Source organism: Fundulus heteroclitus, chromosome 12 (assembly GCF_011125445.2).
Source record: "Fundulus heteroclitus isolate FHET01 chromosome 12, MU-UCD_Fhet_4.1, whole genome shotgun sequence".
NCBI classification, from domain to species: Eukaryota; Metazoa; Chordata; class Actinopteri; order Cyprinodontiformes; family Fundulidae; genus Fundulus; species Fundulus heteroclitus.
In genome coordinates, this window is record NC_046372.1 from 49,010,100 (window position 1) to 49,028,063 (window position 17,964).

The following is a 17,964-nucleotide window of genomic DNA, read 5'->3' on the forward strand; positions in this document are numbered from 1 at the left end:
GAATCTTGCAGAAGGAGACTCACCCATAACTCAACAAGACAACCTGGCACTGATGTCTGGTCTCAGCAGTTTATATGGAGGTGGAATCAGGTGAAACCGGTGAGAGGTGATTGCAGCAGGGGTGGAGTTAGGCAGGTGTGCAGAGTAAGTAATTAGACCAGACATCAGTGCTGAGGCTCAAAACAGGAACAGATCACAAATTCAAAACCAAAACTAAGAAGCATCTGAAGACATAACTAAAACAGTAAGCACGAACCTAAACAAGAATCCAGACTAGACAGAACTCAAAACAGCCAGATAATAAAAGACAGGAAAGAGAAGGAAAAGTAAAACTAACAAACCATAACAGAACTCAGAATATTACATAGGAAGCCAATTTGGATAATAGCATTTGTTATTGAACAGGCAGAATTTTTTTTATATATACTTTTTCTTTCCTCCTTAAAGTCTAACTGGATCTTCTGAATGGCGATTCCAAAACAGCCAAAATTGTGATAAATTTACCAGAGTCCTGCTTCTACCTTTCTCCAAGATCGTTCCCATTCTGTCAGCAAGTTCAGAAACCACAGCTGGCTCCAAAAAGCAGAAATCATGTTATCAAAAATCCTATTTTGAACAGATAGAATTACTTCTGCCAATCTCTAAATCTTTATAGAATTGCAATGTCCAGTAGCTTCTGCATAGCATAGCCTGTCTACACTGTAAAGTTGTGCAAACAGCAGTGCTGTTTTTGTGAATTAAAATCTATGATCTTTAAAAAGATGCACATTATTTATTCTAGATTTCATCTCAGATACAGTGTTAAAGTTTGTTAAAACTACATTGATAGGTTTATAAAGCATTTGTAGCCAAAATACCAACAGAAAAATTGGACTCAGGTGAATCTCAGCCATGTTGATGTGACTGTCGGACTCCCGCCCTTCTGAAAACTAATGAACTATGCTTCATTAAGTCAGGGTGTGAATGTGTGTGTGTGAATGACTGACTGTAGTGTAAAGCGCTTTGGGGTCGTTGGACTAGTTAAAGCCCTGTACAAGTATGAGCCATTTACCATTTAAGCCAGGTCTATGCCAGGAAACCATCCTGTTTAAATGAGCTCTACAAATTCTGCTAAGAGTTATAAGCCAGAATCATCCCAGAAACTCGTTAGTGGCTGCAAAAATAATGTTTTTATTCTTTAGCTTTATTCTTCTGTTTTATCTTTCCCTCCAGAGGAGATGCGGGGCATCGAGGAAGAGCCAAGCCACCTGCCCCTAGTGGTCTGCATAGACAAACTGACCAAGGTGTACAAGACAGGCAGCAAACTGGCTCTCAACAACCTGAGCCTCAACCTCTATGAAAACCAGGTGGTTTCCTTCCTGGGACACAATGGAGCTGGAAAAACAACCACCATGTAAGGAACAATCCAAACCGGGGCATCTTGAGGCGTAATAAGTGTGCTGTGATAGGCCTAGGCTGCTGGAGGACATCAGGGTCTAATTTTCTCACTCTACTGATTTCTACTGTTTTTCAGTCTACTGTTCTCCAGGTTTGCATTGTATTACATTGAAATGACTGTCGTCATTTCAGCTTTTAACTTTTTGCTCTCTCTCTTTTTCTTCATAGTAGGTACACCTGGTCTGGCGTTCTGTTAACTGTGACATCATCCAGAGAAGACGGCTCACCCGCTACTACCATCTTATGTAGAACAGATTAGTAGATCAATGTGTGCTTCTGTGCTTTTTTGTCTCTCTTGTTGTGTCTCTGCTCTGTCTTCTGTATCCCCAGTCGGTCGAGGCAGATGGCCGTTCATACTGAGCCCGGTTCTGCCGGAGGTTTTTCCTTCCCGTTAATGGGAAGTTTTTCTTCCCACTGTCGCCTCATGCTCAGTATGAGGGATTGCAGCAAAGCCATGTACAATGCAGACGACTCTCCCTGTGGCTCTACGGTTCCCCAGGAGTGAATGCTGCTTGTCGGGACTTTGATTCAATCAACTGGTTTCCTTATATAGGACATTTTTGACCAATCTGTATAATCTGACCCAATCTGTATAATATGATTGAACTTGATTTTGTAAAGTGCCTTGAGATGACATGTTTCATGATTTGGCGCTATATAAATAAAATTGAATTGAATTGAATTGAAAAGCTTTTGCTTTAAAAAAAGCACCTTAGTGGTTGTATTTAGGGGAGTAGCTTACTGAGAAAGTCTGAAGATTCACATTAATCTGAGGCCAGTATCTGATTACATCTTAGAAACAGCTTGGTACGTTGTGTTCAGGAGAATTATTACCCCCCAAGAGTTCCTGGATATCAAATCATGTTCTGTCTGGTTTTGTTTTGAGCAGATTTTTCTGCAGAGCATTTCAACCTCTCTTGGCTTGATGCAGTGTAGACCACTTTACGGCCATAGTAACAAGGAGGTGTTCACTAAGCAGTTTTCATAAATCTGCCGTAACACAGCCACTGGCTTCATCAAGCATTAAAAATGCTGTGTCTGGGGCGTGCTCCAATGGTGCAGGGGTAGTGTGCATGACCCATGTATGGAGGCCTTAGCCCTTGACGCAGCTGATCGGTTTGCTTCCGGCCTGTGGTCCTTTCCTGCACGCCTCCCCCACCCCCACAGACTCACTGTTGGATTAGACCGTTTACACCAGCCGTGTCATCTGGTTATTAGTTTTCCTTCCCTGGAGCTTGCTTCTGACGTTGCATTAAGGTTACATCCCATAATAATGTCAACTGAATGATCCTATTCAAAAATCACAGGTTGTCCCTCAACAAACTAACTGGAATCCTTGGAGCATTAATTTATTCTTTTTCATCCAACAAATCAGCTTTATGGATTGATTGTTCACTTGGTGTGACATAGCAACCAGGTAGTCAATGCTTTTCTCTTTTCCTGTCATTAGTTAGAATAATGTGGTTGGTCAGTGGAAATGTACTATAAAGGCAATTATTTATACATCAACCATTTGATCAGTCACTATAAATGTGAATTACACTCAGGACAGAGAACGCAGGAACCTGAGAATCATGCATTTTATTTGAGAATGTTTCAACGTGTCTCTGTTTTTATCCTCCTGTTATCAAAGGTCCATCCTGACAGGCTTGTTTCCTCCAACCTCCGGCTCTGCCACCATATATGGCCATGACATCCGAACTGAAATGGAGCGGATTCGTCAGAACCTGGGCATGTGTCCACAGCACAATGTTCTGTTTGACAAGCTGAGTGTGGAGGAGCACCTGTGGTTCTACTCCAGGCTCAAGGGTATGGCTGAGGAGGACATTCGCAAGGAGATGGACAAGTTAGTACCAGCATGCTGCAGTTGTGGGAATCCACAGTCTGATTCATGTACAGCACATCCCTCTCCTACATTGGTGTCAGCTTCCTATTACAACTCTGTACAGTAGATCTACAGACATGGAACATTATCTAATGCTGCCTGGAGGATTATGTTTTCTGGGTCTCTTAGACTTCACCAGGGGTCGCATTATAAATGTTGCGTATGCACAAAACGGGGCGTACGTCAGTTGTGTCACTTGCGCTTTCCACGCAAAAGTTGTGATCTCTGAAAAGCAAACTTGAAGGAAGAATGTGTGGTTCTGATCCATGTGTACGCTCCTTTCAGAGACGGGGGAAACTGGTGACCCAGATGGTAATGTGGTGAATTGCTGCCAGTTTCCCACCTCACCATCTGCGTCGCCAGTTTCCCCTGTCTCCAAAACGGGTGTACGTATGGGCCAGAGTTTGCATGAGGGACTGCATATTCTCTCATCAAGTCTGTTTTTATAGATCACAACCTTTGCATGGAAAGTGACACTCACCTGTTTTAGGCCAGGTTTTGTCTATGCGCAATATTTACATAAGAGTCCCCAGATCCCTGTCAGTGTAGCAACCACACTGGGTTCATTAAGCTCCAGATGATCAAACTAAACAATGAAAATAATTGTAAGCTTTTGTTATTTGTTTTTAAATGTTTGAACAACCTTGCTCCACCATATTTATGTAAGCTGATTCAGCCTTTACTGCCCACCCCGATCCCTTAGATCAGCTGATCAGCTGCTGCTGACAGTCCCTAAAACTAGGCTGTTTTGTATGTTTTTAACTTATTTTTTAACCTTTTCTGTTTTTTAATGTACAGCACTTTGGTCACCCATGCATTTTTTTAAAATGTGCTTTAGAAAGAAAGCTAATTGATTGATTATGAAGATAACACAGCACATATTTTATTACACTTATCAGTGTATTAAAAGTGACCAGTGTAGTGATGATTCTAAATAGCACATCAATAAAACTATAAACCGGATCTCTTGAATAGATCTATTTATACAAGCTTTTGCATCCATTAATTGAATGGATTTTAGTTTTTAGCAATTAGATGTTCAGGTAATCACTCTGCATCCTGTAGGAATTTAAGGTGCGTTCTGACTGCTCAACAACCACAGGCAAAATAGTCCCAGATCAGTAGGAATGTTGCTGATCTATGTCTGAAGCTCAGGCATTTTGTTACCAGCAGTCTGTTGCCGGATCAATTAAAAATACCAAAATATCACAGTTAGGCAGACATGTATTAGTATTTTGGCCTTAAAAGGGTGTTTTCAGAAGGATTCATTTTACACAGTACTGTGCATACAGTCGGCCCTTCTTTGGATCACTTTGAGCCACTCTGTTTCTGAATGTTATTACTACATAAGGCATGGCAGTATGAGCTCAAAAAATGCCTCATTATATGTCACCCTATTTCACTTCTAAGCTTGTTTCAGGGCAAAATGATCTGACCCAAACCAGGTACTGAGACAAGACAAATGTTCTGTGTGGAATTGGGCTTTAAACCATGGTAGTACTCCAACATCACTCCAGCAGAGGGTTGATATCAGGAGCAATGGATCAGAAATAAGTAAGCAATCAAGTGGCTCTGTGTATGTGTGTGTGTGTGTGTGTGTGTGTGTGTGTGTGTGTGTGTGTGTGTGTGTGTGTGTGTGTATGTGTGTGTGTCCAGGATGATTGTGGACCTGGAGCTATCTAACAAGCGGCACAGCTTGGTTCAGACATTGTCCGGCGGGATGAAGAGGAAGCTGTCTGTGGCCATTGCTTTTGTTGGCGGCTCCAGGGCTGTCATCCTAGATGAACCCACGGCAGGGGTGGATCCTTACGCCCGCAGGGCTATTTGGGACCTCATTCTGAAGTACAAACAGGGTGAGTGATGCAACAGGTCCAGCATTTTAAAGCAATCTTGTTTCTGTCCAGGCTGATATTTAATATTTAAACATTAGCTGTATGTGCATTTTTAAGCTGTGCAGATGCTAACAAGGCGATCAATCCTATTAAATGTTGCCTAACTTCCTTTGCTTTCTTCATTGACAGTGAGATCGACCTGGGCTAGAGTTTTTTTGGGTGTAATGATTGTATTTAGGTTCTGTTTGGCATGTACATTAAGACATGTCTGATGTTATCTAAAAGTGCAGGTATACTGTCCTTTCACTGATACAATGAACGAGTTGCTAAGTTTCAGGACTAGAACTGTCCACCATGGCTCGTCCCTTGGTTTCAGCAGTTGGAGTCATGAGCATAGGGACTGTTTTTCAAGTACATAAATATTATGCTGCTCTCAAACCCTGGAAAAATCTTATGCCATTAACTTTGTATATAAAATATGCTGATAGCATTTTTTGTGGATTGACAAGTCTTTTTTTCTCTCCACCAATTGTGCTTTGCTCAACATCGTGATTGTTCAGAAAGCTCCTTAATGCTCATCATATGTTTTCCAAGCATTGCTGCTATGTTCCTCCTTTCATTCTTGCTGTCAGGAATTTCAGAGAAAAGTCTCAGCTGTCTGTCTTTGTACCTCTGCCCCAGGTCGAACAATCCTGCTCTCCACCCATCATATGGACGAAGCCGACCTGTTGGGAGATCGCATTGCCATCATCTCACATGGGAAACTTAAGTGCTGTGGAACGCCACTTTTCCTGAAGAGCAGCTATGGAGATGGATACAAACTGACACTAGTCAAAAAGCAAAGTCAAGGTCGAGGTGTGTGGTCATAGTACAGAGCCCCAGTCTGGACTCCTCCATTCTTCCTTGTCTTTCATGTAATCCTTCAAAGGGGTCTTGATCAACAGGTTTCTGGGAAACTTGGCTGCCTTTTTATCTATTCTCAGTACAACACCAGACTGTCTCAAAAAGCCAGATAACTGCATGAAAAGGTTTACAGTGCCTTGCGAAAGTATTTGCCCCCCTTGAACTTTTGGACCTTTTGCCACATTTCAGGCTTTAAACATAAAGATATAAAACAGTAATTTTTTGTGAAGAATCAACAAGTGGGACACAATCATGAAGTGGAACAAAATTGATTGGATATTTCAAACTATTTCAGAAATAAAAAAACTAAAAAGTGGGCGTGGAAAATTAATCGTGCCCTTTACTTTCAGTGCAGCAAACCTCTCCAGAAGTTTAGTGAGGATCTCTGAATGATCCAATGTTGACCTAAATGAGTGATGATGATAAACAGAATCCACCTTTGTGGAATCAAGTCTGCTTGTAAATGCACCTGCTCTGTTATAGTCTCAGAGGTCCATTTAAAGCGCAGAGAGCATCATGAAGAACAAGGAACACACCAGGCAGGTCCGAGATACTGTTGTATCTCTGTATAAGTTTAAAGCCGAATTTGGATACAAAAAGATTTCCCAAGCTTTAAACATCACAAGGAGCTCTGGCAAGCGATAATATTGAGATGGAAGAAGTATCAGACCATTACAAATTTACAAAGACCCGGCCGTCCCTCTAAACTTTCAGTTCATACAAGGAGAAGACTGATCAGAGATGCAGCTAAGAGGCCCATGATCCCTCTGGATGAACTGCAGAAATCTACAGCTGAGGAGGGAGACTCTGTCCTTAAGACAACAATCAGTCATATACTGCACAAATTTGACCTTTATGGAAGAGTGGCAAGAAGAAAGCCATTTCTTAAGGATATCCATGAAAAAGTCTCATTTAAAGTTTGCCACTAGCCACCTGGGATACACACCAAACATTTGGAAGAAGGTGCTCTGGTCACATGAAACCAAAATGGAACTTATTGGCAACAATGCAAAACGTTATGTTTGCCGTAAAAGCAACACAGCTCATCACCCTGAACACACCATCCCACTGTCAAACATGGTGGTAGCAGCATCCTGGTTTGGGTCTGCTTTTATTTCTTCAGCAGGGACAGGGAAGATAGTTAAAATTGATGGGAAGATAGATGGAGCCAAATACAGGACCTTTCTGGAAGAAAACCTGTTGGAGTTTACAAAAGACCTGAGACTGGGATGGAGATTTATCTTCAAACAAGACAATGATCCAGAACATAAAGTAAAATCTACAATGGAATGGTTCACAAATACACATATCCAGGTGTTAGAATGGCCTAGTCAAAGTACAGACCTGAATCACAAATGCTCTCCATCTGACCTCACTGAGCTCGAGCTGTTTTACAAGGAATGGGCAACAATTTCAGTCTTTCGATGTGCAAAACTGATAGAGGCATACCCCAAGCGACTTGCAGCTGTAATCACAGCAAAAGGTGGCGGTACAAAGTATTTACTCAAGGGGGCTGAATAATTTTGCGCGCCCAATTTTTCAGTTATTTGTTAAAAAAGTTTGAAATATCCAATACATTTTGTTCCACTTGATTGATGATATCTTCCGTCCGTCCGTCTTCTTCCGCTTATCCGGGGTTGGGTCGCGGGGGTAGCAGCTTCAGTAGGGAGGCCCAGATGTCCCTCTCCCCGGCCACTTGGGCCAGCTCCTCCGGGGGAATCCGAAGGCGTTCCCAGGCCAGCCGGGAGACATAGTCCCGCCAGCGTGTCCTGGGTCTTCCCCTGGGCCTCCTCCCGGTGGGACGTGCCCGGAACACCTCACTAGGAAGGCGTCCAGGAGGCATACTGACCAGATGCCCGAGCCACCTCAACTGGCTTCTCTCGACGTGGAGTCCTCCCCGGATGACTGAGCTTCTCATCCTATCTCTAAGGGAGAGCCCAGACACACTACGAAGAAAACTCATTTCAGCCGCTTGTATCCGGGATCTTGTTCTTTCGGTCACGAGCCAAAGCTCGTGACCATAGATGAGGGTAGGAACGTAGATCGACCGGTAAATCGAGAGCTTCGCCTTTTGGCTCAGCTCTCTCTTCACCACAACGGATCGGTACAGCGCCCGCTTCACAGCAGACGCTGCACCAATCCGCCTGTCGATCTCCCGCTCCATCTTACCCTCATTTGTGAACAAGACCCCAAGATACTTGAACTCCTCCACTAGGGGCAGCGCATCCTCCCCAACCCAGAGGAGGCACTCTACCCTTTTCTGGTTCAAGACCATGGTCTCGGATTTGGAGGCACTGATTTTCATCCCGGCCGCTTCGCACTCGGCTGCGAACCGCTCCAGTGAGAGCTGTAGATCACGCACTGATGAAGCCAATAGGACCACGTCATCCACGAATAGCAGAGACGCAATCCTAAGGCCACCAAAACGGATCCCCTCAACACCTTGGCTGCGCCTAGACATTCTGTCCATAAAAGTTATGAACAGAATCGGTGACAAAGGGCAACCTTGGTGGAAGTTCACATACTTTTTAGTTTTATATCTTTATGTTTGAAATTTTAAATGTAGCAAAAGGTCGAAAAGTTCAAAAGGACCGAGTAGATTTGCAAGGCACTGTACAAACCCAAAGTATGTGAACTTCCCCAGAATATAAAGAATGAGGGTAAAGGCTATTTCTGGTATTTTCTGGTATATTCTGGTATTTTCTGGTTTTTACATTGCCTCCTTATTTCATTATGAAGTCAAACAGTAAATTACAAATTTATGAGAAATGCTTTTATCCCTAGATTCACTCCTTTGACTTGGTAAAATCATTGCAAGTGTTTAACTGAAAAATCTTCTCAGAGTTGTTGCTCTCAGTAAAATCCAACCTTTCCTTTCAGTGTAAACAGAAAATGAATCCCAGATTATTAAACTGCCGCCTTTTGCTGTCCTTATCCCAAAGCCCTCTTTGTTTCTCCCAGAGTGCAGATTTTGCCCACCACATTTAATCTGTTATACCTGGAGCAGTGATTGATTATATTACTTTTATAACTGTGTGCAACTCATAATCCAAAACTGAGAAACTGGCTCCATCATGGGTGCGGGGCCTCGGGTCTCAGTTCTTGTGGTGTCCCTTTAACAATCTTTGTGTTTTGGTTTGACCATCCAGGCCAGGGCAGCCAGCCGAAGCACCCCTCCTCCTTGTCTCCCTCCTCTTTGCTGTCGCCCTGCTCAGAGGCTCAGGTCACCCAGTTTATCCAGCAGTTTGTGGTTTCTTGCCTGCTGGTGTCGGACTCCAACACTGAGCTCTCCTACATCCTGCCCTCCGAATCCGTCAAGAAGGGCTGCTTTGAGAGGCTGTTTCAGGTACACACAGATATACAGAAAACCAGCTTCGCTCTTAATTCCATCAATGTCTGGAACAATTTCCTCAAAGGCCAGAATTTTACCCAGAATGCATGGGGTTCAACCTTTAATTAGCCAGTAGATGAAGGTATAGTAAATGTAACGATATTTTGATGTCAGCTTCTGCTACTTTTTTTCCCACATTTTCAGTTTTTTTTGTTCTTCTTTGAAAAGTATGCAGATACATTTCCTGCAACAGTTCAGGAGTGGACATTCTTAATTGAACAGAATTTTTTTTATTATTATTATTTGTTGATGTATGAGCTGCATTAAATCTTAGGAAGTTGGGGGATATTCCTCAACTAGCTGACCATCGTTGCAGGGCTGATGGTAGAGGATGCAGTAGGCCTGGGCAATATATCATGATTTTTAAAATATTTAGTTTATTTAAAGAGACAGAAGTTGAAACAATATAATTTATATTGTGATGGTCGATGTTGCATTATACATATACTTTTATGTGTTCCAGTAGGTTATTTTTCAGCATATCCTCATATTTATCGACAGCTGTTTGTTAGAAAAATATGCTTATGAGACATTTGGGATAAAGCTTTGATTCAGGGATATTTTTTTAGAATTAGTTTATGAAAAGAAAAACACATCAAGATACATATCGCAAATCGGCATTCAGCCTGAAAATACTGAGATCTTATTTTTGGTCCTCATTCCCCAGCATTAGGATGCAGGTAGATAAAGGTTAAGGTTTGAGAATCACTGATGTCAGATGTTCGCACTTTGATTTGTTAGACAAAACATAACAATAGAATCTACTCATACTAACAGCATATGTTTATGTCTCTAGGCTTTGGAGCAAAGCTTGGCCAGCCTGGCCCTCACCAGCTTTGGCGTGATGGACACCACACTGGAGGAGGTGTTCCTCAAAGTCTCTGAGGAGGACCAGTCTCTAGAGAACAGCGATGCTGGTGAGACTACATTCGAAGGGTTTAGTAAGCAGAGCTGCACTTTCTTTCCTGCAGGCTCCGTAAACAGGGAATTCTTCATCACTTTGCAGATATAAAGAGTTCACCTGGGGGCAGCTCATTGGGAAAGTTGTCAGTGAGCTCTGGAACCCAAATGGGACCACAGCCTGAGACTGGACCCTCGGTGCAGAATGAGAAGTCTGAGGTTGAACTGAGCAATCTGGTGCAATGCTCCAGGCTCAGCCAAAGCCAGGCTTCCCTGAGATCCTCCTCATCAGTGGGCTCTGTGCGGGAAGACGAAGGAGGGCTGTATGCAGACTTCTATGGAGATTACTGCCCCCTGTTTGAGAATGGCCAAGAGCCAGACTCTGCCAGCCTGAGAGGTAGGGCAGGGTGCTGTCTTACTGTGAAGAGAGGCAGGCATGGAGGGAGAAAATAGATCTGTTTGTTTATTTAAAAGGTCAGATTTCCTTAATAAATAAAGCATAAAGGGACAAATATGTTGGATTTTATCATTTTAACATTTAGTCTTTTTCACACAATTCCTTTTCACACCCTGTCAGGCGATGCAGAGAATCCCCCGGAGCCACAGGTCCTGGAGGGGCAGGGAAGCTTCGAGTTGGAAGGCTGGTGGCTGAAACTGAGTCAGTTTCATGGCCTCATCATCAAGAGGTTCCACTGCGCCAAGAGAAACACCAAGGGCCTTTTCTCTCAGATCCTCCTGCCTGCTTTCTTCGTCTGTGTTGCTATGACTGTGGCCTTGTCTGTGCCAGAGATTGGTGAGCTCTTGCATACAATTTTCTGTAACTCACCTGCTCCCATGTTTAGTGTGCCTTTCAATGGCTGCTGTGCTGCAGGTGGTCAGAACATGTAAAGGTAGTGGATGAAGGCTGTTTGTTGTGTTCCACAGGAGACCTGCCACCCCTGATCTTGTCTCCTTCTCAGTATCATAACTACACCCAACCCAGAGGCAACTTCATCCCCTACGCCAACGAGGATAGACCCCAGTACAGGTAACTGCACCTACAGGTACATCCTAAAAAAAAAAATAATATTGCGTAAAAGTGCAAGATTCTTTGCCAGTCATTTGAGAAAGTGAAACAGTTATTTTATAGAGATTCAGCGTCTCAGAAAACTAGAAAAGCACATTAGACCAACCAAACAGGATGTTTTAAACACAAATGTCAGGCTTCTTACATCTGTCCATTTCTATGCTCTCAGTACTTAGTCGGACCTCCCACATGAATTACTGCATCACTGCTCCGTGGCATAGAGGCCATCAGCCTGAGGTTCTGCTGAGGTGTTCAGAAAGCCCAGGTTGCTCTGATAGCTGCCTTCAGGTCATCTGCTTGTTGGGTCTGGTGTCTCTCATCTTCTTCCTGACAGTTCAGAGATTCTCTGTGGGGTTCCGGTCAGCCCAGTTTGCTGGCCAATCAGGAACAGGAACACCAGGGTCATTGGACCAGCTTCTGGTACCTTTAGCAGTGTGGGTCGGTACCAGATCCTGCTGGAAGATAAAATCAGCATCTGCAGAAAGCTTGTCAGCAGAAGGAAGCAGGAAGTGCTGTAGAATGTCCTGGTAGATGCTGCAGGACTTTGGACTTCAGAAAATCCAGTGGACCAGATTCAGCAGATGACATGGCACCCCAGACCATCACTGACTGTAGAAACTTCACTCTGGACTTCAAGCATCATGGATTCTGGGCCTCTACACTCTTCCTCCAGACTCTGGGAACTTGATCTCTAAATGAAATGCAGAATTTACCTTCATCTAAAAACAGCAGTTTGGACATTGAGCAACAGTCCGGTTCCTTTTCTCCTTGGTCCAGGTAAGAGGCTTGTAGCTCATGTCTTGTATTTGTCTGTGCTAGTAGCTGTTGATGGACCGACTCCAGCCTCAGTCCACTCCTAGTGAAGCTCCCCACATTCTGAATAGATTTCAACTGACAGTCTTCTCAAGGCTGTGCATCTCCCTGTTGCTGGAGCACCTTTTCCTACCATACTTCCTCCTTCCACTCAATTTTCTGTTAATATCTTGGATCCAGGACTCTGCTGAAGAAGCTGGTTGTTCAATGAACTTCTGTGTCTTCTCCTTGTGAAAGGTGTTGATGACTGTCTCCTGTACATCTGTCCAGTCAGCAGTCTTCTCCATGATGGTTGTCGCCAACTGAAAGTTTTACTTTCTGAGAAGACTGGCAAAAATATTGCACAATATTCAAATTGTTTCAGATGCACCTGTATATTGATAACGATACAGTGTAAAAGAATCTTTATATGGTCCGGTTCTGGTTCTATATAAGCTGGATTTCATGAATTGTTTAGTGTTGCTGGCAGGGACTGAGATAAATCAGAGAGCAAGTAATCATCCTGGTGTCTTGATGCAGGAAGGGATGTTTAGTTGGTTGGATCAGTGGAGTATTGGGCAATATTGTTTTCAGGCAAGATACCACAAATGGTAAATGGTAAATGGACTGAACTTATATAGCGCTTTTCCGGTCATGCTGACCACCCAAAGCGCTGTACACTATAGCCACATTCACCCAGTCGCTCTCACTAACGCTCACACATTTATACACCGAGACGCAGCTCGGTAGGCAACTTGGGGTTAAGTGCCTTGCCCAAGGGCACATCGACATGTGGCAAGGGGAAGCTGGAATCGAACCCACAACCTTCTGGTTGCCAGACGACTACTCAACCCATCAAGCCACAGTCGCACAAGGGGGCGCCATCAGGGAGGAAAAGCTTTTTTGTCACCACTGAAGAGATTTTCTCTATCTACTGCTTTTCTAGTCAATATAGTCCCTTGAGGGGAGTGATTTGAAGCTGACTTTCTTAGAGTCTGCGCTATATTTCACCATCTGTGATTTCAAAGTGTATATCTTTAAACTACTCAGGTCTTATCTGGATTATTTTATGGTGAACAAAGGTGTTTTAAAACATGATTACAGAGCTTTCTTAGCTTCAGGACCACCTTAGATTGAGAAACGAAAAGCACAACTATTCATACCTGGACTGAGCGACTTGTGCCGTTCCAGATCAATATTTTTAGTTTATGTTTCTGATAACCTATGAAGTGAACATCTTTTGCTGCTTAATGGACTTTGTTGAGAGGTGTGGGTGTGTGCTTGGTTTCTTGTGGGGTAGCAAAAGGAGTTGATCACCCAAAGACCCATTCATTGAAGAACTACCTCTGATTATTCGGCTGCTGCAGCTCTATGACATTTTTGGCTTAGATCATCAGTTACTTATAAAATAGTTTTAGAAAGGAAAGGTAGCAAGCAATGTTGGTTGGATGTAGCTCACATCCAACCGACCTTCAGTGTTGTTAATGAAGCAGCTCTCAGGTTATGACTCCGTATGTTCTGTTAGAAGCCAGGTAGGCATTTTGCCCAGGAATAAATATTGTTTTAAATTAAGCCATGTGCTGTCTAACTGTTTGACTCTTGGAACTGCAGGAGTAAGCTGTCTCCAGATGCCCGTCCACAGAAGATCGTCAACACCCTCCGTCTTCCTTCAGGTGTGGGGGCAACATGTGTCCTCAAGACTCCCTTCAACAGCACCCTGGACCAGCTGGCCCAGACCCTCAACCCCAGTGCCAACAACTCTAAGACCCTGGCTGCCCAGTACTTCGACTCTATGTGTCTTGACTCTTTCACCCAGGGGGTCCCGCTCTCCAACTTTGTCCCCCCACCCCCTTCCCCAGCTCCCTCAGATGACCCTGACCCTCGTTTTGTTGATGGGTTGTGGAACTTTACAGTTGCCCCTCCGACCACAGTTCATGGTGAGTCCAACTCACGGACCAAAGCTTTGAGTCCAACAGCTGTAGGCATTACACTTTTCTATCCCACGAGACTGAAGTACACCAACCTGTGTTTGTCCTGCGCCTCTGTCCAAAAACACTGTACTGCTTCTCACAACATCCTTACAGTATGTAGCTGCACCCACCTATAAATACCAAGGTCTAACTCAATTAAAGGTTCTTTAAGGCTTTAATGTGTCGGTATCACAGTTACTAACATCTAGGAGCCAATATTAGATCTCATTAATATTATAAAACTCTGCAATTGTGATAATGTTGAATGTTGCTGCACTATATCAGGATCACAGTTAGTTGGGACTCTATTGTTGAATTAAGGTAACCTTGATCATGACTAACCCACAGGTTTCTGTCTCTTTTCTTTCTTTTCCGTCAATGCAGTCGGAGTTAGCAACTCAGCCACTAACAAATATACAGTTAGGGCAGTTAAAGACCATTCTACTGGCCAAGGAGATGGCTGTCATGCATAGTGTGACTACATTGCTGGTAACCAAGCAAATATTGCATCCAACAATCCCGTGTCGTTGCAACATTGCAATAACTGTCAGGGTCACAATACTGATTACAATTAACCCACGTGTTTCTGACTGTTTTATTAGATTTTCAATATCACAACTTCTCCAGTCCGCTGTGTGAGGTTAAGCATCATGGTCTGAGATTTATAGGTAACAAGGGCAGTAAGAGTCCATTTCACTGGTCAAATATGCTACTGGTTTTCAGATTGTGATTCCAGGAAGGAAGAATAATATTTTGGCAAATATTGCATCCAAGTAATCCTGTTGCAATTGTGATGTTCTAAATATTGAAATTGTAATGATAATTAGGGTTCCATGCTCGCACTGTGTGCAGAGAACCCTATTGTTTTTCGTCTGTTTTTCCATTATTTAGGGTTCCAAGCCCGCGGTGTAGAAAGAACGGGCTATGCAACTCATAGCCGTTCGTCTGCACCGTGTGCCGAAAACCCTATTGTTTTTCGTCTGTTTTTCCATTATCAGGGTTCCAAGCCCGCAGCGCAGGCGAATGGCTATGCCGTTCGTCTGCACTGTGTGCAGAGAACCCTATTGTTTTTCGTGTGTTTTTAAATTATTTATTATTTATTATTATTATTGTTACGGGACTAAAACGCGTTGTGCGGCCCATGCGGATTTGTAACGAATCCATTGAATCAGGTATCTAAGTACAGAACGTTCACCGCTACCCAAACCCAGAAATTTAGACCCTCAACAACTAGGGGGCGCTATAACAAAGGACAATGCGTTTCGGCCTATAACCACCATACTACTGGTCCCACACTCATATCACTTTGTTTATTGGATGATTCTGCAAAACAAAGGGAATTGGCACACCTTTCGTTTTCCATCTACTTTTCGTGCTACATGGCTACAAAGGTTAAACCTTTCTTGTTAAACTCCTCCTACATTTTCTGTGCAATCCGCGTAAAAATCGATATATAACTGTGTAATGGACAAATAAAAAAAGTATTGGAGGCGGATTTTTTAATTTTGCCAGAGTGTTACCACAACGGTAACACTCTGGCATCATCCCTCTGTTCAAGCACAGTTCTTATTGTGCGGCCCGGTGCTGGTAAACTGTCTGCAGGTGTGCGCTCTCCGCCCACCAGTCAACCACAAACACCTGTGGAGAGAGCAGAGGCAGCAGAACCAGCAGCAAGCTGCACGGCCCTGCTGGCTGAGTCCTGACACCACCCCCAAACCCCCCCCAAGGGTTGCCTCGAGGTGACTCAGAAAAGGATGTGGAGGGACGGGAAGAGAGAAAGGACTGGAGGAGACGGGCTTGATTTGGGACACGTGGAACGTTGAGTGGACACGGGAGTGAGACGGGAGACGAAGACCGACAGAGGTGGGGCTGACGATGGAGACAATCTCGTAGGGACCAGTGAAGCGAGGGGACAACTTGCGGGAGGCGGCTCGGGAGGGAAGGTCTCTGGTGGAACGCCAGACTCGCTGACCGGGGTGGTAGCTGGGGGCTGGGACCCGCCTCCGGTCAGCGAATCGGCGGTTCTGTTCAGTGGTTGAGGGTTTGGATGGTTTGGGTCCAGAATTCCTTACAGCGGTTGATGTGTTCTTGTACGGAGGGGACGTCATCTGGAAGTAACGGGGGTTGGTATCCTAGGGAGATCTCAAAGGGGGACAGTCCGGTCGCTGTGGAAACGTGGCTGTTGTGGGCGTATTCAATCCATGGGAGGTATTTGTTCCAGTCGGAGGGGTTATTGGAGGTGAGACAACGGAGGGCGGTCTCCAGCTCCTGGGTCATCCGCTCTGTCTGACCGTTGGTCTGCGGGTGGTAACCGGAGGTTAGAGTATACCGGGCCCCAAGGGCCACGGCAAACTCCTTCCACACCCACGAGATGAACTGAGGACCACGGTCAGACAGAATCTTCTGCGGGATTCCATGCAGGCAGAACACATGCTTAACCAGGAGCTGGGCCGTTTGGAGGGCAGAGGGGAGCTTTTTGAGGGGGATGAAGTGGCAAGCCTTAGAGAACCGGTCTATGACGGTGAGTATGGTTGTCATGCCTTGTGACGAGGGAAGACCAGTGACAAAATCCAGGGCGACATGGGACCAGGGGCGTTCAGGAACAGGTAAGGGCTGGAGGAGGCCTGCAGGGGATCTGTTGGAGGCTTTGTTCTGGGCACACACGGGACACGGTGGGCCAACAGAAATGACAGGAGAGAAACACTAGGGTGCCGTGGATGCCAGGGTGAGCGGAGAACTTCTCAGAGTGGGCCCATTGGATGACGCGGGACCTAGCTGAGGAGGGAACATAGGTACGATTTGGGGGGCCTGTACCAGGGTCAGGGTCAGGGTCAGACGGTTGTGCTCGAGAAATCAGGTCTTGAATCTCCCACTGGAGGGCCCCAAACACACAGGACGAGGGGAGGATTGTTGCTGGTTCCTTCACGGAGTCTGGGGAAGAATAAAGGCGGGACAGGGCGTCGGGCTTTAGGTTGTTGGAGCCGGGGCGATAGGAGATGGACAAATTAAATCAGGAAAAGAAAAGGGACCAGCGGGCTTGTCTGGGGTTCAACCGCTTTGCTGTCTGGATGTAGGTCAGGTTTTTATGATCTGTCCAGATGAGCACGGGCTGCTGGGACCCCTCGAGCCAGTAGCGCCACTCCTCCAGGGCGAGCTTGATGGCTAGTAGCTCAAGATCTCCGACGTCATAATTCCTTTCCGCTGGGGACAGTCGCCTGGAGAAGAAGGCGCACGGATGTAGCTTCTGATCCTGGTTCCGAGTTCTGGGACAGAACTGCACCCACTCCTGTATCAGAGGCGTCTATTTCAACCACAAACTGCTTCTTAAGGTCTGGGTGGATCAGGATGGGTGCTTGAGAGAACCTCCTCTTGAGGTCAGAGAACGCAGAGTCGGCCTCGGGGTTCCAAGAGTAGGGGGTCTTGACAGAGGTGAGAGCATGGAGATGGGCGGCGATCTGACTGTACCCCCTGATGAAGCGTCGATAGAAATTGGCGAACCCTAGGAACCGTTGTAATTCCCTTCTGGTCTCGGGTACCAGCCAGTCTAGGACCGCCTTGATATTTTCAGGGTCTGATCGGACCCGCCCTCCTTTCAGGATGAGTCCAAGAAACGAGACTGAGGGCTGGTGAAACTCACACTTCTCCTCTTTGACGAACAACTTGTTTTCCAGAAGGCGTTGGAGGACTGCACGGACATGTTGGAAGGGTTCTGTTGGGTTTCGGGAATAGATGAGAATGTCATCTAAGTAAACAAACACAAAGATGTTCAGAAAGTCTCGGAGGACATC

General features: G+C 44.9%; 1 protein-coding gene across 7 annotated transcripts in view; it reads left to right on the top strand.

The window, feature by feature from the left end:
• abca2 (ATP-binding cassette, sub-family A (ABC1), member 2) overlaps window positions 1-17,964 on the top strand; it is a 243,795-nt gene that overhangs the window by 139,904 nt on the left and 85,927 nt on the right. For all 7 annotated transcript variants that reach the window (XR_004932179.1, XM_036144720.1, XM_036144715.1 and 4 more), the window contains 10 exons: window positions 1,213-1,393; window positions 3,071-3,283; window positions 4,979-5,175; window positions 5,836-6,009; window positions 9,207-9,403; window positions 10,245-10,365; window positions 10,455-10,745; window positions 10,926-11,141; window positions 11,273-11,375; window positions 13,818-14,143. Coding sequence is in view for 6 of the 7 variants with exons in the window: in XM_036144720.1 (XP_036000613.1) it covers window positions 1,213-1,393; window positions 3,071-3,283; window positions 4,979-5,175; window positions 5,836-6,009; window positions 9,207-9,403; window positions 10,245-10,365; window positions 10,455-10,745; window positions 10,926-11,141; window positions 11,273-11,375; window positions 13,818-14,143 (2,019 nt within the window). In the remaining variant the exon portion in view is untranslated. The remainder of the gene's footprint in view (window positions 1-1,212; window positions 1,394-3,070; window positions 3,284-4,978; window positions 5,176-5,835; window positions 6,010-9,206; window positions 9,404-10,244; window positions 10,366-10,454; window positions 10,746-10,925; window positions 11,142-11,272; window positions 11,376-13,817; window positions 14,144-17,964) is intronic.